Genomic DNA, 24,785 nt, shown 5'->3' on the forward strand with positions numbered 1-24,785 from the left:
AATGGCATCTGTTGTTACCTGGTATATTCCCTTCTCTTAAGTAAACACTTTTCTTCGGTTGTTGCTGTATGGAGCATGCTATTTGCTGACTTTGTGCCTCACTCGATAATTATAAATAAAAAATATTTCCAGTTCTTGTTCATTAAATCTCCCACAGCATTTTCTTTGACCTTTACATGGTTGTTTCAGTCATATATCTGGCTGCTGTATTACTTCATTAGTATCCTGGCTGTTTCTCAAATATTACGAGCTGGGTCAGACATTTGATTTCTTGTGCACTTCTTCCTTTTAAAATTTTGTTCCATCAGCTGGGAATGTATCTCAGCATTGCCGTTAATTTCAGTACCACATCATTTTCTCTTACATTGTTTATTGTTTCAAGCGAAACTCACAAAATCAGAAGACTCTTAACTTTGTCTTGGGAAATATTCATACTCAATGTGTGAAAGCAATGGACCACAAGACTTGCAGTTTCAGTTGCAGATATGTTGTGCAAATGTTTTGCATTCGACATAGGATGGAATTCCTTTCCTTTGTTAAATTAGTTGGTTCACTTTCAGATACAGACATGTCAGATGTAGACATGTCAGCAGTGACAGTTTCACGAGTGGGTTCATAGATACAATAGCCAGAAAAATCAACACCTTTGAAACAAGAAGTGATTTTCAAACTAAATGTCCCAAACCTAGTGGAACTGAAATGAACTAATTAATTAATATAATCTCAGGGATGGCATAATTTACCTTGTAAAAAATTGAAAATTTTGAAAAATTGAAAATTTTGCAACCACACTGTTTACTGAAAAATGTGTACTAGCTATTGCAGTACAGCTTCTGCTCAATAAAAACATGTTTTCAGTCTTCACCACCATTATCATTATTATTATTATTATTATTATTATTATTATTATTATTATTATTATATTACTGAGAGATTAAACACGGACAAGGTGAAGTCAAGGTATAAATAATGGTAAGTCAAAGTCATATAAACAAGTGCATTCTACTGTTACGTCAATCAAAGTTGACATTCGCTGTTCTAGTAGTGAGAGAACATGGAAGGATTATAGATGTGTGCATAATAATTTTAATAATATTGAAATTAATTTATATTATTTTTTATGGATTAATTTTATGAAAAATTTATACAAATATATAAACAAGCCATATACCATACAGGTCCTTTCACTGTCTATACATGAGTTCAACTGCATGGATTTGAGGTCTTCCAAATGTAAAGCCCATCTTAAATCCAACTACAGCTTTCAATTTTGTCATCTGAAATGTTTTACACAGTCAGTTTTTGTGTCTTTTTAAAGTATTCATTATTTAAAAAATGACAGGAAAAAAAGTAAGCTGCGTCTATTCTTCAACGAATGTCATGCAAATGTACATCACCGAACATGACAGCAAAAAGACAATGAATTTTCTGGGTCTCTCAATAAATACAGAAAACGAGCATTCAGAAGAAGTGAACTGCAACTGGCATGACAATCCACAGAACATCATTCTATCCTGTGCACTGTAAAATGACAAAAGAATGCCTCACATAAAGGAATTGTATTATCAAAACTGAAAAAAATCAATAAAATCCCAACATAATCAAAAGAGTGGAGAATAACATGAGAATCACAGTAGAAAGAATCCCAATATTATCATATGCCATTCAATGTCAAGGCATCGTATCAATTAAAGTGAGAACCTGGAAAAACAAGAATACTGATATAGATTTTTTTGACAATGGTAAAGGTTGGACAGATTCTCTCAACATAAAAGTGACATGACAAAAAAAATGCAAGCTGACACGAGTTCAGAAGATCAAATGCAAAGACAGAATATTACTGCTTTTGTCAAATAAGAAGCACTTTTGTCAAACGAGAAGCACTTTCAAACATAAGTTAATAAACAAATAGTAGCACTCCAAATGTAAGCAATGTAAATCTTCTGTACCTATGCACCACTATCATGATGCCTACAAATTAAAAAGATGTACCGAAGTCTCGCATTGTTTCACAAGAAAGAAAAAAAGGAGTAAGTCTTCATACAATGGAAAGACATTAACAACAGATGACTGTTATCCACCGAGCAGTTTATCCTTCAATCATAATACACACATAGCAGTAACTCAGAATTGAAGCACACTCCATACGCAATACAAACAATTTCCATTATACTAACAACAGTTGACATAGGCACAGAGTATACAGGTTGAGATAGAATAAGAATCTGTGCTCCATATGTGCCCAAAATGAGCACAAGAATACATGGCAAAAATGTCAACAGATAAAACTTCATCTGAAAAAAGCCATAACGCTTATTCTTCATTCATACCGAATGGTGCTGAATAACTGAGTATGACCAGCTGCCCACATCACAAAGACAGTACCAAGTGAAAATAGGCTGTATTTCAGGTTTACTGGTGTTTGATGTGAGTCACCTCTTTATGATGTAATACAAAATGTAATTTAAAGATGTGTATGTTTCATAAATTTGGCAAGAATTTGGGCCATAAGGTAACCAACAACCGTTGTACTAGGATTTTTATCAAGCTTGAAACATATGCAGTAGAAAGAGTTGTCAAAGAAAAACTTTCACAGTTTGTTTTCAAACATTTCAAGACATTTTATATCAATGGGTACGTCTACAGAAAATTTTGTTGCTGCATTGTGCCCCCTTTTTATGCTGAAGACAACCATATTGTGGAGTTATGAATGTCATTTTATTTCCTTCTGGTATTGTCATTAAGCACACCATTGTTCCTTTTATTTACAACAAACTTCACAAGAGAATAAATATACTCTGAAGCAGTAGTCAGAATGCCCAAATCCTTAATCCTGAAACAGATGTCTATAAGATGATCACGGGTGAACAGCACATATTATTTACCCCAGAACATTATTCCATGTGACATTAGTGAATGAAAATATGTAAGCTTTCTGATTTGTGTCTCATCAAGATTTGCATCGATTCTAAGTGGAAATGTGGCTGAACTAAGCTGTTTTAGGCATTCCAAAACATGCTGTTTCCAATTTAAATTCTTATAAATATGGGCGCCTAAAAATTTTAAAATTTCCACACTATTTATTATTTATTCACCATATGTTACACTTATCACTGGTGTAGTACCCCTAGATGTGCAGAACTGAATATGTTGCATCGTTTTAAAAATGAGAACAAGACCATTCACAGGAAACCAGTGAATGGTACTTTTGAGCACTCTGTTTGCCATTTCTTCTGCTTCTGTACGTGTGTTCTTGGACTGACTACAGAACTAGTGTCATCTGCAAAAAGAACTAATTCTACTTGTTGTATATTAGACGGAAGATCATTTACATATATGAGGAACAATAGTGGATCTAAGAGATAGCTTTGTGGAACCCCATACATGATTGCTCCCCAGTTAAAATTATGCCACCCAGACTAAATTAGTTGAATTAATACGTAGAGCTTTCAACATTCATTTGGTTAGATACGACATTATCCATTGTTTGGTTATACCATCAATCCCATAAAACTTCATTTCACCTAGGAGAATACTGTGATTCACACATTCAAATGCCTTAGATAGGTCTCACAAAATACCTGCCGGTGCCATTTTATTAATTAATGATTGTAAACTTTGGTGATTTGGCAAACTCTATATCTAGTTACTTGATGTCACCCTGCCATATTTAACAGCTGATCTTTAATGTATCTGATAGTTATAAGAGTTAAAGATTAATGTTCATCTTTGTAACTTTTGTGTTGTTCACTGCAGAATGCAATTTTGTGGCCAAAAACTTGTGCTAATCGGTTTATCTAAAGCAAAATTTTACACCACAGAGATAGGTGTGGACCTTTTGTGCAAAGTAACAGCAATATAGAAAGGATAGATTGCCACTCAACACATATAAGAGGCATTGCGTTGCAGAGAGGGACAACAAAAAAGAATACAGTAGAAATCCAATCATCAGGATTACTTGGGACAGGACCCAATCCAGATAACTGGATTAATCATGAAAACAGCTCATTTCTTTTTTTAAAACAGTAAATTTTTGCATGTATACTGCTGTAATATTAATTTAATGACTATAAAACAATATTGTTTAGATATTGTGCAGTACTGAACTTACTTAAACAGTGTCAGTTCATGAACATAATCTCAGTTTTTTTTTCCTGTCTTCATTTATTTTTGTCCATCAAAGTCTCACACCTGTTTGATAGTGAGCATCAGTATATGGTCACACTCTGGCTGTGGCTCCATCCATTTAGTGCAGTGTCAAGATGCACAAATCCCTCACCGCTGACAGTCCTGCATTTGTTTCAGTTAGTGTCACCCTCCTGGCCATCTACTTCTTCTCTCATACTTTGAATGATTTCATCATCACTCAGCATCTGGAATCCAGGGTCCAAAGAATCAAAATCATGCCATTAACCTATTTTTACTGTACTGCAATCGCATGTCCAGTAATTTTCAAAAATATCGTTGTTATGTCCTCTGCCACTTCCCTCTTCCTGTTCCTTTTCACACTTCTTTTCACCTTATTTTTTGTACCTCATCTTTGGTTTAAATGCCTTTCAATTTGGTCCAAGTTCTTTTTTATGTTGTTGACTTCACCAAATTCTATGCTTCTCTGATATCATGTACGAGCAGTCTTTTAAATCCAATTTTTGGTGACGAGCCACATGCCTTCTTCATTTCAATCTTCTAGCAAAATTGTCCTCAATGGCTGTCTTCTGTAATGTCAGTTCATAGTTTTGATAACTGATAAGTACACTGGCTGCAACAAACTCATTTTGCTTGATGGCAAGAAGAATGATTTGAAACATCAATTTTTTCAGTCAAGAACTTTTTGTGGGTTGGGTGGGTGCATTGTCCAGAATTAATATCACCTTGCTGCCCTATTTCCTTGTGGCCTGTTGGTATTTTTTTTTTTTTACTTCAGGTATGAAAATTGAATTGCATTGTTCACAAATAAAGCATCAGTCATCCAAGCCTTTGGTTGACTGTTGTAATGGATGGAAAGTTTAACAGTTTTGAAAGCACTGTGCTTTTTTTCCCCCTATCAACAGAAGAGGGAATTTTGGGGTTTACCAAACAGTTAACACAGTTCAGCACAGTAACATGGTCTCTACTAACCCTATCGACAGGAGCAACAGTTTCCCTTTTATAAATTAAAATTGTTTCAGGCAATAAGACCTGTCTCATCTGCATTGTATGAAATTTCAGGGTCATAAGATTCTGCTTCAGTTTTGAATTTTTCAATAAAGTTTTCTGCTTTCTTTGGGCCCACTAATTGTTTTTCACCACTTACATCCAACTCACCAATACCTTGCCTTGCTTTGAAATTCTGTAGCCAACCATTCCTCACTTTAAATGAAGACAAACTGTTGATTTTCTCAGCTAAAAGTTTTTCGCAAACAATCAGCCAAATGCTAGCTACCGCAAGAACCACTTGAATAAGCCCTCTTCAAGTTCTTTATTTTCTACTGTTCTCATTGCTTTTCTCAGTGCACTCAATCTTCATTCTCAAGAGCAGACAATGTTTAAAATTGAGGGCTTTTTTTCACATCTGGAATTGCTAATGTTTTCATGCTAAACATCTCAGCTAACTGCTTACCACTCATGCTCAAGGACTCTTATTTTGTCTGTGAATGAAAAGAGAGTGTGTTTCCTTTTAAAGGACACATATGATGTATATATGCAGACTGAAGCAACAAATGAAAATCTGTACAAAAACCGAAATTCTAACCTGAGTCAATATCTACATCTACACCCACATTCTACAAGCCACTCTGTGATGCATGGCAGAGGGGACCCTGTACCACCACTAGTCATTTCATTTCCTGTACCACTCCCAGACAGAGAGAGGGAAACAGCTGCCTACATGTCTCCATATAAATCTTCATGGTCCTTAATAAAAATGTATGCTGGCAGCCGTAGGATCATTCTGCAATCAGCTGGCAGTTCTCTAAATTTTCTCACTAGTGTTCCTCAAAAAGAACATCACCTTCCCTCCACAGATTCCCACTTGAGTTCCCAAACCATCTCCATAAGACTTGCGTATTGTTCACTCCTACAGGTAACAAATCTAGCATCCCACCTCTGAACTGCTTTGATGCCTCCCTATAATCCGACCTGGTGTGGATCCCAAACACTCGAGCAGTACTCAAGAATGGGTCGCACTAGCATCCTACATGCAGTCACCTTTACAAATGAACCACATTTTTCCTAAAATCCTCCCAATATCACAACCTCCACATACTCATTCCATTTCATATCTCTTTGCAATGTTACGCCCAAATATTTAAACGATGTGACTGTGTCTAGCAGGACACTACAAATGCTGCATCCGAGCATTATGAGTATGTTTTTCCTACTCATCCACATTAACTTACGTTTTTCTACATTTACAGCCAGCTGCCATTCATCGCACCAATTCAAAATTTTGTCTAAGTCACCTCGTATCCTCCTACAGTCACTGAACTTCAGCATTTTCCCATATACCACAGCATCATCAGCAAACAACCACAGACTGCTGCCCACCCTCTCTGCCAGATCATTTTTGCATAGAGAAAATAATCGCAGTCCTAGCACACTTCCCTGCAGCATTCCTGATGGTCACCCTGTCTCTGCTGAACATGCCCTATCAAGCACACTAGGCAGATACACTAACCACTACGTCACCCTGGCACAGTGGCTTTGCACTACTGCATGGACTAACTTAGCACACCTCCTTCCTCAATCCAAATTGGGTGGTGAGGGTAATAAGAAGGTATGCAGCAGGGAGGGGGAGAAGGAAGTGATAGAAAGATAATGTCAAAGTCTCAGTATGAAAATCTATATTCCCCAACGGCACAACATACAAACAGGAGTGAAAGACATGTTTATGGAGAGGTCCCACCTGTTCAGTTCAGAAAAGCTAGTCTTATGGAAGTAATCCAAATGGCACAGGCTATGAAGCAGTAATTAAGGTGGAGCACATCTTGTTAGGTGACATGAATGGTAACTGGATGGCCCAGCTGTCTCTTGGAGGCAGTTTGGCAGTGGGCATTCAAAAGAAAACACAGCTCGTTAGTAGTCATGCCCACTTAGAACATGGCACAGTGACTGCAGCTAAGTTTCTAGATCATATGGCTGCTTTCACAGGTGGTAGTGGGAGGATGTATGGGACAGTCTTGCATCCGTGTCTATTGTAGGGATATGAGTAAGGGTTTTTCAGCATAGGTAGAACAGGGGCGGACAAGGATACCGCATGGATTGGGTGGGCGGCATAATACTACTGCGGGAGAAGAGGGGATGATAGCAAGGAGGATATTTCTCATTGCAGGGCAAGATGAGAGAAAGTCGAAACCCTGACAGACAATGTGATACAGTTGCTCCATTCATGGATGGTACTGAATCGCAATGCGAGTACTCCTTTGTGGCCAAATTGTGCGATGTGTGGGATGGTAGATGCCTAGTGGGACAAGGCACAGGAGATGTTTCTTGGCAATTTTGGGAGGATAATGTTAGTCTGTGTAGTGCTCACTGAGACCCTTGGCATATTTGGAGAGCGATTGTTTTCACTATCAATGCAATGACCATGGGTGGCTGGGCTGTATGGAAAGGACTTCTTGGTGTGAAAAGAATTTCAGCTTTTAAAGTGGAGGTATTGTTGGTGATTGGTAGGCTTGTTGTAGCTTGAAGTACTGATGTAGCCATCCTTGACTGGAGGTCTGCACTGATATAGGTGAAGTGACTGGGGGAGAAGGTGTTGAGGTTCTTGAGGAACATAGACAGGTGTCCCTCGGTCCAGAACTTGAAGATGTCATTGTGGATGTGAACCAGGTGAGGGGTTTGGGATTCTGGGTGGTTACCAACGATTCCTCTACATGGCCCCTGAGTGAATGAAAACTTTGGTCCTATTGAAGTATCAGACTTTTTTTTAAAAGGTCTTACCTTTTGTTTCACTCCCTAATCCAATCATGTTGGGCTTGTTCAACACCACCTCTCCATCTTCCAGTCCCTACAGCAGAAACACTTTTCTGCCACTAACCCTACCAATCAAATACAATCCACAACCAATATTGAAACCTTCTTCACTCAGTTTACTATTCCATCCAAAATGTGCTTCTCCCCCACTGCCCCCCCCCCCCCCCCCCCAAAAAAAAAAAAAAAAAAAATCACCCCGTCACCTTTCCAGAATTTCCTAATAAAACCTTGCCTCACTGTCATTCCCTAAACCCCTCAACATGGAAATCAACCTCTCATCTGCAGAAAGAATTGCAACACACTACCTAAAAACTCACAATACTGCCTGCCACAAACCTCCACCACTGTGGTCACGAACTGTAGGGATTGTCTGGTAGGAGAACTCCACCAATTGTCAGATACATCCCCCTACAAGCCCTGTCACAGTGACACCATTCCAGAAATTCAGCAAGATCTTCTGTCTCCCCCTTCAAATTTTTAGGCACACTCCACAACCTCCCCTCTGAGTCTACCTCTCTCCTCACCCCTACCATTCCCCTCACCACCTTGCTTATCACTGATGATGCCACCTACCCATTGTCAATGTCTGTGGGTCTTATCAGTACTCAATACTATCTTTCCCAACACCTTACAACCTCCTTCCTGGTTACCATGACCAATTCTATCCTCACCCATAATTACCTCACCTTTGAAGAAATCACCTACAAACAAACCTGTGGTACAGCAATGGACAACAATGAGGGACCACACTATGCAACCTATTCATGGGCTACGTAAGAGGAACCCCCTTAACCACGCAGAAACCCACACTCCTCAAATGGTTCAGGTTCACTGATGATGATACCCCATCCACATTCCTCCAGAACCTCTACACCTTCTCCCGTACTTGCTTCACGTAATCCCCACAGCACAACAAGCCACCTTCCTCGATGTGGACCCCACTTCAAAGATGGCTACATCAGTACCTCCATCCATGTCAAACTTATCAACCATCACCAATACTTCCACTTATCTGTAGTGACTTACATTCACTCTTCAAATATGCCAAGGGTCTCACTGACCCCTTCACAGAGCAAAATTACCCTCCAAACCTCATCCAGAAAAAGGTCTATGCCTTTTCTCGCTAGATTTGGACACAAAGTAATACCAAGGACTAGAGCAGCTGAATAACATTCTCCACCAGGATTTTGATTGGGAAATACAGACTGGTCCACTGATCGTGACCGGGCCAAATATCTCACGAAATAAGCGTCAAACGAAAAAACTGCAAAGAATGAAACTTGTCTAGCTTGAAGGAGGAAACCAAATGGTGCTATGGTTGGCCTGCTAGATGGCGCTGCCATAGGTCAAACGGCTATCAACTGCATTTTTTTAAACAGGAACCCCCATTTTTTATTACATTTTCATGTTGTACATAAAGAAATATGAATGTTTTAGTTGGACCACTATTTTTGCTTTGTGATAGATGGTGCTGTAATAGTCACAAACACATGGCTCATAATTTTAGATGAACAGTTGGTAACAGGTAAGTTTTTTAAATTAAAATACAGAATGTAGGTACGTTTGAACATTTTATTTTGGTTGTTCCAATGTGATACATGTACCTTTGTGAACTTATCATGTCTGACAACACATGCTGTTACAGCGTGATTACCTGTAAATACCACATTAATGCAATAAATGCTCAAAATGATGTTCGTCAACCTCAATGCAGTTGGCAATACGTGTAACGACATTCCTCTCAACAGCGTGTAGTTCGCCTTCCATAATGTTCACACATGCATTGCCAATGCACTGACGCTTGTTGTCAGGCGTTGTCGGTGGATCACGATAGCTAATATCCTTGAACTTTCCTCACATAAAGAAATCCGGGGATGTCAGGTATGGTGAACGTGTGGGCCATGGTGCTTCAACGACTAATCCACGTGTCATGAAATATGCTATTCAATACCGCTTCAACCATTCAACCACACGCTATCTATGTGCTGGACATTCATCATTTTGGAAGTACATCGTCATTCTGTCATGCAGTGAAACATCTTGTAGTAACATTGGTAGAACATTACACAGGAAATCAGCATACATAGCACCATTTAGATTGCCATTGATAAAATGGGGGCCAATTATCTTTCCTCCCATAATGCCGCACCATACATTACTGATGTTCCACTTGTCGCAGCCATCGTGGATTTTCCGTTGCCCAATAGTGCATATTATGTCAGTTTACGTTACCACTGTTGGCGAATGATGCTTCGTCGCTAAATAGAACACGTAATTTCTCTTGGCCCAGTGGCAGAACCGTACACTACGTTCAATATCATCGCCATGCAATTCCTGGTGCATAGAAATATGGTACAGGTGCAATCGATGTTGATGTAGCATTCTCAACACATTTTTGAGATTCCCGATTCTAGCACAATTTGTCTGCTACTGGTGTGCTGATTAGCCACGACAGCAGCTAAAACATCTAATTAGGCATCATCATTTGTTACAGATCGTGGTTGACGTTTCATATGTGGCTGAATACTTCCTGTTTCCTTAAATAATGTAACTATCTGCCGAACGGTCTGGACACTTGGATGATGATGTCCAAGACACCGAGCAGCATACATAGCACATGGCCGGTGGGCATTTTGATCACAATATCCCACCCACTCCCCACCGTATGTCACCTCCTTAGCCCTACCACCCATCCCAGGAGATTGCTGTTTATGTAAGACAAAAGTTGGGTCTTAATGCCCAGAGTCAGTAGGCAAGTGTGTGTGTGTGTGTGTGTGTGTGTGTGTGTGTGTGTGTGTGTGTGTGTGTGTGTGTGTGAAAGTTCTATTTCAGAGGAAAGACTTAGTCTGAAAGGTGAAATATTTCTAGTATTCTTTTCCATTATGGTTTTCTGCAATGCAACACCACCTCTATGTGATGTGTAGCAAGGTATCCTTTCAACATGAAGGGACGTGTACAGCACAAAAGCGTACAGGCCGACCTCATCTATTGACTGACAGAGTTCGCCAACAGTTGAAGGGAGTTGTAATATGTAATAAGCAGACACATATCCAGAGCATCACATCAGGATCCAATGCAAGTACTACGATAGTTAGCTGGGGGGTGAGAAAACTTGGATTTCATGATCGAGCAGCTGCTCTTAAGCCACACGTCTTGCCAGTAACTGTTAATCCACCTTGGATTGTTTGATTTTGTACTTATGGTGGCAGGTGTCTTTTTCAATTTGGGAGTATTTAACCTGGGCCTAAATTAGCATTTTGTATGTGTTTGCTCCATAGTTCTCGCTAGTAACTACATTTTTGGGTGATAACATTATACTTATCCTAGAAATTAACTGTTTTCCCAGTAAGAATGCTACAAGTCACAGTGAAAAGCATAACTTAGTCTTAAGAGTTCTAAGTGGTTGGCATTCTGCAAACTGATTGATGATGCACCTGTCATTGAGATAGTTCATGTATTGATCATCAAATCACGGCCTGTATCAAGTATCTGTGCAGCACTTTGGTTCTCAGCCGTATTTTCTAATAATATGTATCTACCAATTAAAACAAATTCAAAAATATCAGCTTAAGTTAAGACACCAGTTTGTTGATGCTGTCACTGCAGAATGTTTGGTTTTGTCAATGGACTCACCATCTCACCTCTGCTCGCATGCTTCATTACTATTATAATGAATCCCGTTTTGTAGTTCTGTAAGTTGAAAATGAAAACTGGATAGGGCCAAGTTGGGACCGTATGAAGGATAAATGATGACAGTAAGCCCAAGGTGTCAGATTGTTGCAGAGTTTGCAGAACTTGTATGTTATCCAGTATTGTCGTGCTGAAGAAGACGATGCTCCATATGTGGCTGAACTCTTCAAATTCAAATGCCCAATACAGCATGCTGTTTCTCATGTACCGACATTGTTTGGTTACACACCGTCATGTCACGTGGTACAATTCAGACCTCTCTAGCGGCAGAGGGCTGCAAATATGCTGACATGCAGAATAAAGCTGGAGAATGTTAATAAGTTTATTTTATTTAAAAAACTTCCAGTTTTCATGTAAAAAATTCAGAGGCAATCAGTGCACCCTTGTATGTGACTTAATGAGTTTTAATATGTTGATCACTGTTGTGGAAATTATGTATTTACGAGCTGGTGAATATATGATGTCTAGTTTAAGGAAGTGGGGCTTCACCTTTCGCATATCGGTGTTGTTTAAATAGTATTTGCGGAAGAGCTGCTACCATTTTAATTACACATTCAAGCAAACTTTACTGCATTTTAAGATTGTTGTTAATTTATTTTCTTGTTGAAGTGAATTACTGTAGGACCATCACATTAATTATTTCATTGCTTTGATTTAATGAATAAATTATCATATAAAACAAGTTATTCCAAAGAATATAACTCTTTTTCATCATTGTCATCATCACTTTTATTGTAGGACTCAACCTGATGATTACATTGATCCACAATTCTAAACAGAGCCTTGCATTGCCCTCTGTCTCCAGTGCTAATACTCATCTCAAATTTTATTTAATACACAGCATTAGGGCAAGTCCATAGCACAATCCAGAGGTGCAAATAGACAATGCAAAGGAAACTGAAGACCCACTCAATCGTCATGAAGCTTTTGACAGGAGTGGCTACTTTCAATGCTCATAATAGTAGGGATTTACCAGTGCTGCCATACAGAGGACCATTGACGACATCTAGATCTAACATCTTGTAGTCGGCCTGCAACGAGAACTTCTAAAGTAGGTTAGTTTTCCCCAGGAGAGGGAGCAATACTGCAAGCTGTGGTGCTGTGTGATGTTTATCATCAGTGCTAGAAATGCTGTGGGCTGCCAGTTCAAACCAAACCCCCAGCAATTATTTGTTGTTTAATATTTATTATTTCAGGAAGGTTCTTGAAATATCATGTTTGTACATACACCAGCATTCTGTGATATTCGATGTTTATACAAACAGCTGCACAGTCTGTTTACGAAGTCACTTCTCTTCTGGCTGCATGTTGATGTTCATAATAAGTATGCTTTAGTGCTTTCAGATTTGTATTTGATTCTAGTTACGACATGACAGTATTTCCAGATATTACTGTCATCGGTAACTGAAAAATAAGAGAGAATAATTAAGTTTCATGAATCCCTGCTTGAATAAGTATTTGGATATTTCAACTAACTACTGTACAGGTAAATCAAGACTGAGGTCAGAAACGTGATTTACTACAAACATAGTTACAACTTTTATTCCCGTCAACTTATGCCCCTGTCATAGCTGCATGTGTGCCTTCCATTGTCACCCTCTACAACAATTCTGCTGTTTTTGCTTTTAACTCTTCAACAGATGGAAAATGTGTTCCCTTGCATACACTCTTCACTTTTGGAAACAGACAAAAGTCACAAGGAGCCAGATATAGTGAATACAGTGTGTGTTCCAGCAATGGAATATGCTTGTACACTAAAATCTGTTCCGCAGATACAACATTATGGGCTGGCACTTTATCCTGAAGCACAATTCATATGTTATACTTCCACAAATCCAGGCTTTTCTTCCTTACTGTTTCACTCATCTTGATCAGGACTTCTTTGTAGTATTTCCGATTAACAGTTTGACCCTGAGGCACACATTCAGTTTTGACTTGCTCATTCATGCTTTTTCCATTCTTAGTGAACCCAATGATGTTTTGTTTTTCGGTCATACTGAAAGATCCACATTTGATCACATGCTGACATGTGTGAGCAAGTGTGGTTCTTCTTTGAGCCATTCCATGACATCAGAGTGTGTTCTTCTTATGCCTGAGAGAAGTGTTTTGGAACCAGTTTTGCATAAACATTTGTCATGTTTAACTCGCCATGATAATTTTCTTTACCACCTCTTAATCATGCTCACCATGTCTGTGATCATTGCAATGCTCAGACAACAATAGTTCCACATAATTTCATTAATTTTCTGTAGTTTTGCTTCAGTTCTTGAACTCACCTAGTATGTTCATCATTTTCACCTCATTCCGACCTTCTGAAAACCATTTGCACCTTTAACAAATTAGGACATGGCATAGCATTATCACCAAATGCATCCATGAATACATGAAAACATCCCATTAGCAACTGTTTTAATCTCACAAGGAATTAGAGGCTAATGCGCTGCTTGATTTTCAAGTTCACTATGGTCGCAGCACTACTACAGAGAGACATCCTCTTCAACCAAGGATCAAAAGCAAACTAAAGTAGGCAAGACAAAGCAAATGGTGGCTGCTCTTATAGATTCAAAGTCAACTGCATTTCAATACCAACATACCCCATCTAGCTGTGTGGTAGGAGTTGCAGAGTCTCATTATTTAATTTATACATTTTGTATATATATTAAACAAAAAGAGTTCAGAAGAGAAAAAATATTGATGTCCAGTCCCGCGAAGTATCCTGTCACAAGTGGGGCACTTTTGGGGTTCTTCTGTGAGAGGGTCTGGGTTTGAGAGGATGAGGAAGTGGCTCTGGTTATTTGCTTCTGTACCAGGTCGGGAGTGTAGTTGCGGGATGCGAAAGCTGTTTTCAGATTGTTGGTGTAATGGTTCAGGGATTCAGGACTGGAGCAGATTCGTTTGCCACGAAGGCCTAGGCTGTAGGGAAGGGACCGTTTGATATGGAATGGGTGGCAGCTGTCATAACGTAGGTACTGTTGCTTGTTGGTGTGTTTGATGTGGACGGATTTGTGAAGCTGGCCATTGGACAGATGGAGGTCAACGTCAAGGAAAGTGGCATGGGATCTGGAGTAGGACCAGGTGAATCTGATGAAACCAAGGAGTTGAGGTTGGAGAGGAAATTCTGGAGTTGTTCTTCACTGTGAGTCCAGATCATGAAGATGTCATCAATAAATCTGTACCAAACTTTGGATTGGCAGGCCATACGAGGGGGCCATACTGGTACCCATGGCTGTTCCCTTTAATTGTTGGTATGTCTGGCCTTCAAAAGCGAAGAAGTTGTGAGTCAGGATGAAGCTGGCTAAGGTGATGAGGAAAGAGGTTTTAGGTAGGGTGGCAGGTGATCAGTGTGAAAGGCAGTGCTCCATTGCAGCGAGGCCCTGGACGTGCGGGATATTTGTGTATAGGGAAGTGGCATCAGTGGTTACAAGGATGGTTTCTGGGGGTAACAGACTGGGTAAGGATTCCAGGCATTCGAGAAAGTGGTTGGTGTCTTTGATGAAGGATGGAAGACTGCATGTAATGGGTTGAAGGTGTTGATCTATGTAGGCAGAGATACGTTCTGTGGGGGCTTGGTAACCAGCTACAATGGGGCAGCCGGGATGTTTGGGTTTGTGAATTTTAGGAAGTAGGTAGAAGGTAGGAGTGCGAGGTGTCGGTGGGGTCAGGAGGTTGATGGAGTCAGGTGAAAGGTTTCGTAGGGGGCCTAAGGTTCTGAGGATTCCTTGAAGCTCCGCCTGGACATCAGGAATGGGATTACCCTGGCAAACTTTGTATGTAGTGTTGTCTGAAAGCTGACACAGTCCCTCAGCCACATACTCCCGACGATCAAGTACCACGGTCGTGGATCCCTTGTCAGCCGGAAGAATGATGATGGATCGGTCAGCTTTCAGATCACGGATAGCCTGGGCTTCGGCTGTGGTGATGTTGGGAGTAGGATTAAGGTTTTTCAAGAAAGATTGAGAGGCAAGGCTGGAAGTGAGAAATTCCTGGAAGGTTTGGAGAGGGTGATTTTGAGGAAGAGGAGGTGGGTCCCGCTGTGTTGGGGGACGGAAGTGTTCCAGGCAGGGTTCAACTTGGATAGTGTCTTGAGGAGTTATATCATTAGGAGTGGGATCAGGATTATTTTTCTTCATGGCAAAGTGATATTTCCAGCAGAGACTACAAGTGTAGGACAGTAAATCTTTGACAAGGGCAGTTTGGTTGAATCTGGGAGTGGGGCTGAAGGTGAGGCCTTTGGATAGGACAGAGGTTTCGGATTGGGAGAGAGGTTTGGGGGAAAGGTTAACTACTGAATTGGGGTGTTGTGGTTCCAGATTGTGTTGACTAGAATTTTGAGGTGTTGGGGGGAGTGGAGCTGGAAGTGAGAGATTGAATAGATGGGAGAGACTGGGTCTGTGTGCAATGAGAGGAGGTTGAGGTTTGTTGGAAAGGTTGTGGACGGTGAGTGAGTTGACTTTCCGGAGGTTGGAAACCAGGAGATTGGATAGTTTTTTGAGGTGGAGAGTGGCATACTGTTCTAATTTGCGGTTGGCCTGTAGGAGGATACTCTGAACAGCCGATGTGGATGTGGGAGAGGAAAGATTGAGGATTTTGATTAGGGATAGTGGTTGACGGGCGTGTTCATTGGCCGAGTCGATTTACAGGTGAAGGATTAGGCGGGTGAGGGCTATGGACTGTGCAGTTTGGAACTGGTAAAGGGACTGATGGAAAGAAGGATTACAGCCAGAGATGGGAACTTTAAGTGTGAGGCCCTTGGGGGTAATGCCAAATGTCAAACAAGCCCGAGTAAATAAAATATGGGAGTGTAACCTGGCTAGGGTGAAGGCATGTTTGCGGAAGGAATGTAAATAAAATTTAATGGGGACGTTGTAGGGTTGTGGTGAGGTTGACATGGTATTAGAAGGTGGAAAGGGTAACATGAGGCTAAAGTGAAAATAAAAATATATAGGGAGAGATAAAGGTGTGGAAAAAGTCGAAAAAGTGTTGGTTTGAAATGAGCTATGTTGATCCTGTGCTGAACTTAGGTTGGTGAACAACAATGGGTGCAAAGGTTAGGTAGTTGTGTTGCCTCCAAAACACGTTAAAGAGAGGAGAAATTCAGGAAAATTTCGAAAAAAAACTGTGTGTAAATGTATTAAAAGGACTGGTTATGTGCTGGCAGATTATGAAAATGAGGCTAACAATTGTCTGACGAAGAAATAATAACGTTTAAACCTGTGGGAAGCTGCTACAAAATGATTGGTTGTGTGGGAAAAAACGGGAATGGAAATAAAATGAAAGTTGTTGCAAATAGCTGAAATGGTTGTTTAATGGGAGAAAGGAACTGAAGCTGTGAAATAGTATTCACGAGTTTACACAAAATGTTTGTAATCTGGGAACAGTGGATTTTATAGCAGCGGTGATGTTGAAAGCATTAAAAATTTTTAGGTTATGGTTTGGAAGTAAATTACGTATTATTGAGTATATTTAGGCAGGATAAAATGTATGGTAGATTACGGAAAAAAGTGAAGATGAATACAAAGTGAAACTACTTGTACAAACAAAAAGAGAAAGTAAGATGACAGAAAAGATTTCGAAATGAAACAGTGACAATAACAAATGTAATTGTTGGGTTCAAATTAATGATATAAATAAATTAGAAAGAAACATTCCACATGGAAAAAATATATTAAAAACAAAGATTCCATGACTTACCAAACGGGAAAGCGCCGGTAGATAGGCACAATAAAAAACATAAAAACACACACACAAAATTTCAAGCTTTCACAACCCACGGTCGCTTCATCAGGAAAGAGGGAAGGAGAGAGAAAGATGAAAGGGTGTGGGTTTTAAGGGAGAGGGTAAGGAGTCATTCCAATCCCGGGAGTGGAAAGACTTACCTTAGGGGGAAAAAAGGACAGGTATACACTCGTACACACATGCATATCCATCCACACATATACAGACACAAGCAGACACATTTGAAGGCCAAGAGTTTCGGCAGAGATGTCAGTCGAGGCGGAAGTGCAGAGGCAAAGATGTTGTTGAATGACAGGTAAAGTATGAGTGGCGGCAACTTGAAATTCGCGAAGATTGAGGCCTGGTGGATAACGGGAAGAGAGGATATATTGAAGGGCAAGTTCCCATCTCCGGAGTTAGGATAGGTTGGTGTTAGTGGGAAGTATCCAGATAACCCGGACAGTGTAACACTGTGCCAAGATGTACTGGGGAAGGTAGGGTGAACAGATGGTAAGCTCCATTTCTACCTGGATTTGAACAGTCACAGCCTCAAGAGCCGTGTGAAGTGGCACTGGGGCACTACGAACAGTGGCAAGAACATAAACACAGACATCGCCAGACACCCTGTCGTATTCTACACATTTCTTATAGTAACCTCGGTAGCCACAGAGGGAGAGGGTCTTCCGAACAGAAAACCAGGTTTCCTGTAGGGCCAGACAAGTGGCAGGGAAGCGGCACGAAAGATGTTTCAACTCAGCAAGGTGGTGGAAAAAACCAAGGCAATTCCATTGAAGAATAATGGTATCCGACTGTGAAGACATGACATAACCTGAGGGGGGGGGAGATAGGTTACACCTTAGAAGCACTCGCCACTACCAATTGCAAAGTAGCCTGATCAACTTGCATAGGAGCTGCGGCTCGAGCAACATCTAGCTCCTGAGTGGACACTAGATACTCCACATCATCTTCAGGTGCTGTGGTGAACTCTTTTTCTGCCTCTTTGTCCTTCTCCTTCTTTTCGGTAGGGTCCCATTTTTCCTTCGGTTTATCAGGCTGGGTGGGCTTTCCCGACCCAGTCTCATGGACCGAGGAAGACCTGGAAGCCCTACGGCCCTCAGGTGGTGGCTTTTTCAGCCACTGGTTGACATCTGGAGGGGCAGTAACTGTGGAAGGGAGGGCACCAAGCAATCCCTTCTGCGCGAAGGGAGCCGGAGGACGCGGGCACTTCTCCGGCTCAGAGTTGGGGACTGAAGTCCTCAAAGAAGGAGGAGTTGTTACTCCCGATGTTGATAACAGGGGAGCAATGGAAGAGGGTGTTCCCCCAACTACCTGGAGGGCAGGGATACACGGTTGGGCTGGATGGCCCACAAAAAGTGGCTGAGCTCGGGGGTTCATCGCCAGGGATGGCGACATCATAGCTGCTGCAGCAAACGTCGATGAAATGCGCACATGGTGAAGTCGGTCGTACTTGGGTTTGGCCTCTGAGTAAGTGAGCCTGTCCAAGGTCTTATACTCCATAATCTTACATTCTTTTTGATAAACTGCGCAGTCTGACAAGCAAGGTGAATGTTTCTGTCCGCAGCTGACACAAACAGGGGGCGGCGAACACGGGATGATGGGGTGGGAGGCATGTCCACAACGCCAACAGGTAGGGTCAGTGTCACATCTCAACGACATGTGCCCAAACCTCCAGCACTTAAAGCAGTGCATGGGAGGAGGGACGTAAGGCTTAATATCACATCAATATATCACCACCTTGACCTTCTCGGGCAGGGTGTCTCTCTCAAAAGCCAAGATGAAGGTGCTGGTGGCACCCCTAACATATTTAGGTCCCCTGAAGACACGTCATACAAAGTGGACACTGCAGCGTTCCAGATTTGCACGGAGCTCATAGACTGCAACAACAGGTCACAATGAAAAATAAGTCCCTGGACCATACTGAGGCTCTTATGAGGTATAATGGAGACTGCAACATCACCGAGCTTCTCATAAGCAAGCAATGCCCTTGACTGTGCTGGGGATGCTGTCTGTATGAGGACTGCTCCAAACCTCATTTTAGACATGCCCTCAACTTCTCTAAATTTTTCCAAAAAAAAAAAACTGGGGCTTTGTGGTCAGAAATGTGTCCCCATCTGTTCGGCTGCAAACCAGAAATCAGGGAGAATACATCGCACCAGGTAATTTAGACCACCGTTCCTCCCCTGGTGTGGACAGAGAAGCGAACGATTGGGAGTCATACTATAATTAATTGAACTTTCCGTTCTTAGAGACTCGTGCTTGTGCACTATTCGTATTTTGTTTCATGGTGGTCCCACGAGCAGCTAGGGGAAGGAATGTCCACCCAGACAGAGCCCCACTTGCCTGGGTAAGCCGAATACAACCGGGGGGCGGCAAGTTCCCCAGAGGTCGCCCGCTAGCAACTGTTCTACCTCAACAGCCATGCGTCTCCTCGGCACGCAGCACACCTTGAGATTGAGGTGTTTTTTATTTATATAGAGGTTTATACCATCCTCTACCATCCTTACGACCCAGGCAGTTAAACCAAGATGCCCGGGCTCTGTACCGTACAACGTTCCACCATCACGCCTTACGGTGGTCGTTGAAGCACACTCAGAGCTTACGGTATTGAAGACTGGTGGCGCTTCCCAGTCCCCAGCTCAGGGACCCCCAGGGTCACCAAGCCCTTGCCCAGCAACCAAATGCTGAGCCCCCTGAGGGGAAAGAACTTATTATGAACTACTGAGTCTGTTGCACATGCTTCTAAGTGCAGCTCTGAGAAAAATTTATTAATATCAATAGTCTTGAAATCAAAAGAGTTTCTGATAAATGTGGTAACTCCTCCTTTCCCCATATTTTATCTACGGAAGTAAGAAGCTAAACTTTAATTCTGTAACATTTAATGTATCTATACCAGCGGCCACATGATGTTCAGAGAGGCAGATTGTATGAACTGGTTTGTTCAACTCTAATTCTTCAACACAAATATGCAACAAATTAAGCTTACCCCAGATATTCTGATGCAATAACAATAACTGATTTTGCGCACTAGCTGAATTACAACTGGATGAACCTAATTTTCCTGCCAATTTTTGAGTATCTCTAGTTTCAATCAGAAGCTGTCTGCAAGAATTGTGTACTGCTTGATCAATGTGAGTGTCATTTTCAGCCTGTCTGTGAACATCTTTTGTTTCTGCCCTCACTGCCCTAAAAAACTGCTGATCTGTCACTTGTAACCACTGGTACATTACCACTTGTGAAAGCACCCCCCCCCCCCCCCCCCCCCCCCCTCCAAGGCTTTGGCTATTAGCCCATGAAGTTTTACGTTCCCTTTCCTGCTGAGGTGAAGGCCATGCCTAGTATAGTCCCACCTGCTGATAGACTCAACAGGAACCACACTGATATGAGACCCCGTATCTGATCCAAGCAGTCATTCCACATAAATTAACTCTTCTAATAGAAGAGTTTAAAAGAGGCTGGTCATGGCGCCTCAGAACAGACACAAGCCCAACACCAGTACGTCTCACTGCTGTACCAGGTTTAAAAAATCGAATGACCTGGTAACCCTACCCTAGTTCACATCCTGCAACAGTTGGCCAACACCTCTACCATGTGAACTACATAACAACAAAACTTTCCTCTCCATGGCTTTTTCTGACTTCTTACTTTTCAAACTCTTTTTGAAAGTTTGTTCTGTTCTGTCTACAAAACCAAAAAGTAATAAATATCTGACTCTAAGAGTATCAAACCAGTGGTTAATTTTATATGGTCTAACTCTGGACCTCAATCCAACTGCAAATGAGTATGTTCACCTGCATGTGTCAGAAGTACTGTGTACTCATCCTGACAACAAAGATAGTTAATCTACCAGCACAATTAGCACATAAACTTAGGTTAGCTACCATGGTGTTCTGCTGCTAGCAGTAGCTACTGATGTTCAAATACATGAAGTTCAAGCAGTCACTACAAACTCTATGGGAGTTCTAAGCCTTATGTATCACAAATTTTGATATGCTGTACCTGAAAACTGAAACACAGGCCTTTAACATGACAGAACTGAAGTGAGTGTCTCGAGATTCAAACATCTTCTCCAACAACAACAACAACAAAAAAAAAAAAAAAAAAAAAAAAAAAAAAAAAAAACCGCCAAGAATCCAAAAAATGTCAGGAACTGAACAGTAGAGAATGTGGAGAAGAAGACAAACAAGTCACTGAAACTCCCACATCCGAGAGCTCTGGAGTAAAACACACAAATCAAGAACACCCTTTTTTCAATCTGACAGACACTAGCATTGACACTGTACTACAGCAAACAATGGATACAAAAAGTGGTGAGTCACAAGAAGTGAACTGGAGGGGAAAAAAGTATATGCATGCATTATCATTTAATTAGCTGTTAATTAACTACGATAAAAGTATTGATAGGCATGTCGATTCACAAACTCCTTGGAACAGAAACGAATATTATCAAGCAGAACCACCACAGTTTGCAATTGACTCTGCAACGATTAACACATTATGAAAACAAAACATAGTATAATTACCTTTCTGACAAATCCTTAGCCTCTCCAGCATCAGACATTTCACTTGTAAGCTTTGCAAGTAATGCATCAGGATTATCCACAGATACTGCAGTGTCTGTTCCACCCTGTCAAAGTAAATAACTGTTTCAGAATTTGTATATCATTTGCTGGATTATAAACTGACATCCTACAACACAACACAACAGATCTTGTGTGTCACGATTTCTTGCTTGTACAGAAATCAAAAGAAAATAAATTGCATATTTAGTGGTTTCCTGATCACAGCACCTCATTTTGAATCACCACCGCTATGCATATCTGTAGAGATGTCTCTTTTCAATAGCCAAATAGCTATCACTACATATCAACATGTTGCTGTGGTAGAACACGATACAACTTCACGAGTACAAGTGGACAGATTCATTACAAATTCTATCCAGTAATTTTGCAGATCGTGTCTTAAACAATTAAAACAATTCCCAGGGATTTCAGCATACTTACTAATATGAATTTTTATACAAGTAATTGCCTGCCACTTGTTCCTTCATTGTGTACACAATATTCAAGCAGAGTCTTATAAGACTTTGTAGTTTACAAAATTCTATGTTTGATCAGAGGTACCGTCATATGTGACAAGTGCAGAAAATCAGATTCATTAAGAAAAGTGATTGTTTTCCAGTTGAGGAAGAACTTGCAGAGGAAGAAATTTGGGATGGGAAAAACAGGTATTATAGAAACAACTAAACATTTTTTATTATAAGGATAGGAAACAGAAAGAGAAGGAAGCACATAAGAAAGAATAAATGAATAGCTTTTATTTGTTCTTGTGGGTTACATTTGAAGTATCAGGTTCAACACATTCAGCCGCACCTTCAAATACACATTTGTTATACAGCTGCCACCATGGCACAAGGTCACTGCTACGAACAATTATTCCTCTACAAATGAGATGTAAGCATCCAACCCTCCGGAGTTCCAGCAGTGTGTATACTTAAGTTTGAATATTCATACACTGAGCCCATTTTGTGTGTTTGCCAGTTGAATAACATTAACAGCCTTTCATAGTGGCCATGGCTCAACATCTTCCGATTAGACACTGTATTGAAGAGCAACAGATTTATAAATATTTTGTATCTGTATATATTTCTGCATCAAATCTACTGTTAGCAACTGACGCTGCAAATACAGCAACGAAGTTGTGTATTATTTGTGTATTATTGTATATTAGCTGTAGAATAAATATGTATCTGAATTCTCTGTTCATGAACAGCATCTGTTCTTCCTCTTGTATCCACTAAAGAACCACACAGCAACATCTCAGTGCTGAGTCGCTTCTAACATCTCTTGTTCAGTTTCAGAGTCAACAAATATCAGAACTGCTGTCAGCAGTTTCTTGTCTCATACAAGCTCAAGCAGCCCAGTAGAGAAAGGTGCCATAAGCTAAAGAAGGAATTCAGCTACCGCCTTCACCCTTAAAACAGTTCATTGAGATGAAGGAAACATAGAAAGAATATATAATACAGCTGCATAAATGTTCTGATTCCTACTAAATCACACGTGAATCACATTGTGCGTTCCCCCCACCCCATCTACATCTACATCCACATTTATACTCCACAAGCCACCCAACGGTGTGTGGCGAAGGGCACTTTACGTGCCACTATCATTACCTCCCTTTTCTGTTCCAGTCGCGTATGGTTCCCGGGAAGAACGAAAGTCTGAAAGACTCTGTGCGCGCTCGAATCTCTCGAATTTTACATTTGTGATCTCCTCGGGAGGTGTAAGTATGGGGAAGCAATATATTCGATACCTCATCCAGAAACGCACCCTCTCAAAACCTGGACAGCAAGCTACACCACGATGCAGAGCACCTCTCTTGCAGAGTCTGCCACTGGAGTTTGGTAAACATCTCTGTAACGCTATCACGGTTACCAAATAACCCTGTGACGAAACGTGCCATTCTTCTTTGGATCTTCTCTATCTCCTCTGTCAACCCGATCTGGTACAGATCCCACACTGATGAGCAATACTCAAGTATAGGTTGAACGAGTGTTTTGTAAGCCACCTCCTTTGTTGATGGACTACATTTTCTAAGGACTCTCCCAATGAATCTCAACCTGGTACCCGCCTTACCAACAATTAATTTTATATGATCATTCCACTTCAAATCATTCCGCACGCATACTCCCAGATATTTTACAGAAGTAACTGCTACCAGTGTTTGTTCCACTATCATATAATCATACAATACAGGATCCTTCTTTCTATGTATTCGCAATACATTACATTTGTCTATGTTAAGGGTCAGTTGCCACTCCCTGCACCAAGTGCCTATCCCCTGCAGATCATCCTGCATTTCGCTACAATTTTCTAATGCTGCAACTTCTCTGTATATTACAGCATCATCCACGAAAAGCTGCATGGAACTTCCGACACTATCTACTAGGACATTTATAAAAAATGTGAAAAGCAATGGTCTCATAACACTCCCCTGTGGCACGCCAGGGGTTACTTTAATGTCTGTAGACGTCTCTCCATTGATAACAACAGGCTGTGTTCTGTTTGCTAAAAACTCTACAATCCAGCCACACAAATGGTCTGATATTCTGTAGGCTCTTACTTTGTTTATCAGGTAGGCTCTTACTTTGTTTATCAGGCGACAGTGCGGAACTGTATCGAACGCCTTGCGGAAGTCAAGAAAAATAGCATCTACCTGGGAGCCTCTATCTAATATTTTCTGGGTCTCATGAACAAATAAAGTGAGCTGCGTCTCACACGATCGCTGTTTCCGGGATCTATGTTGATTCCTACAGAGTAGATTCTGGGTTTCCAAAAACGACATGATACGCAAGCAAGCAATTCCACAACAGATCGACGTCAGAGATATAGGTCTATAGTTTTGCGCAT

The 24,785-nt window shown here is 40.9% G+C and overlaps 1 protein-coding gene across 3 annotated transcripts in view; it reads right to left on the bottom strand.

The window, feature by feature from the left end:
- LOC126268238 (abscission/NoCut checkpoint regulator) overlaps positions 1-24,785 on the bottom strand; it is a 131,228-nt gene that overhangs the window by 24,807 nt on the left and 81,636 nt on the right. For all 3 annotated transcript variants that reach the window (XM_049973893.1, XM_049973894.1, XM_049973892.1), the window contains one exon: positions 21,900-22,003. In XM_049973893.1, coding sequence (XP_049829850.1) covers positions 21,900-22,003 — 104 coding nt within the window. The remainder of the gene's footprint in view (positions 1-21,899; positions 22,004-24,785) is intronic.

This window comes from Schistocerca gregaria, chromosome 4, assembly GCF_023897955.1.
Source record: "Schistocerca gregaria isolate iqSchGreg1 chromosome 4, iqSchGreg1.2, whole genome shotgun sequence".
Lineage (NCBI taxonomy): Eukaryota > Metazoa > Arthropoda > Insecta > Orthoptera > Acrididae > Schistocerca > Schistocerca gregaria.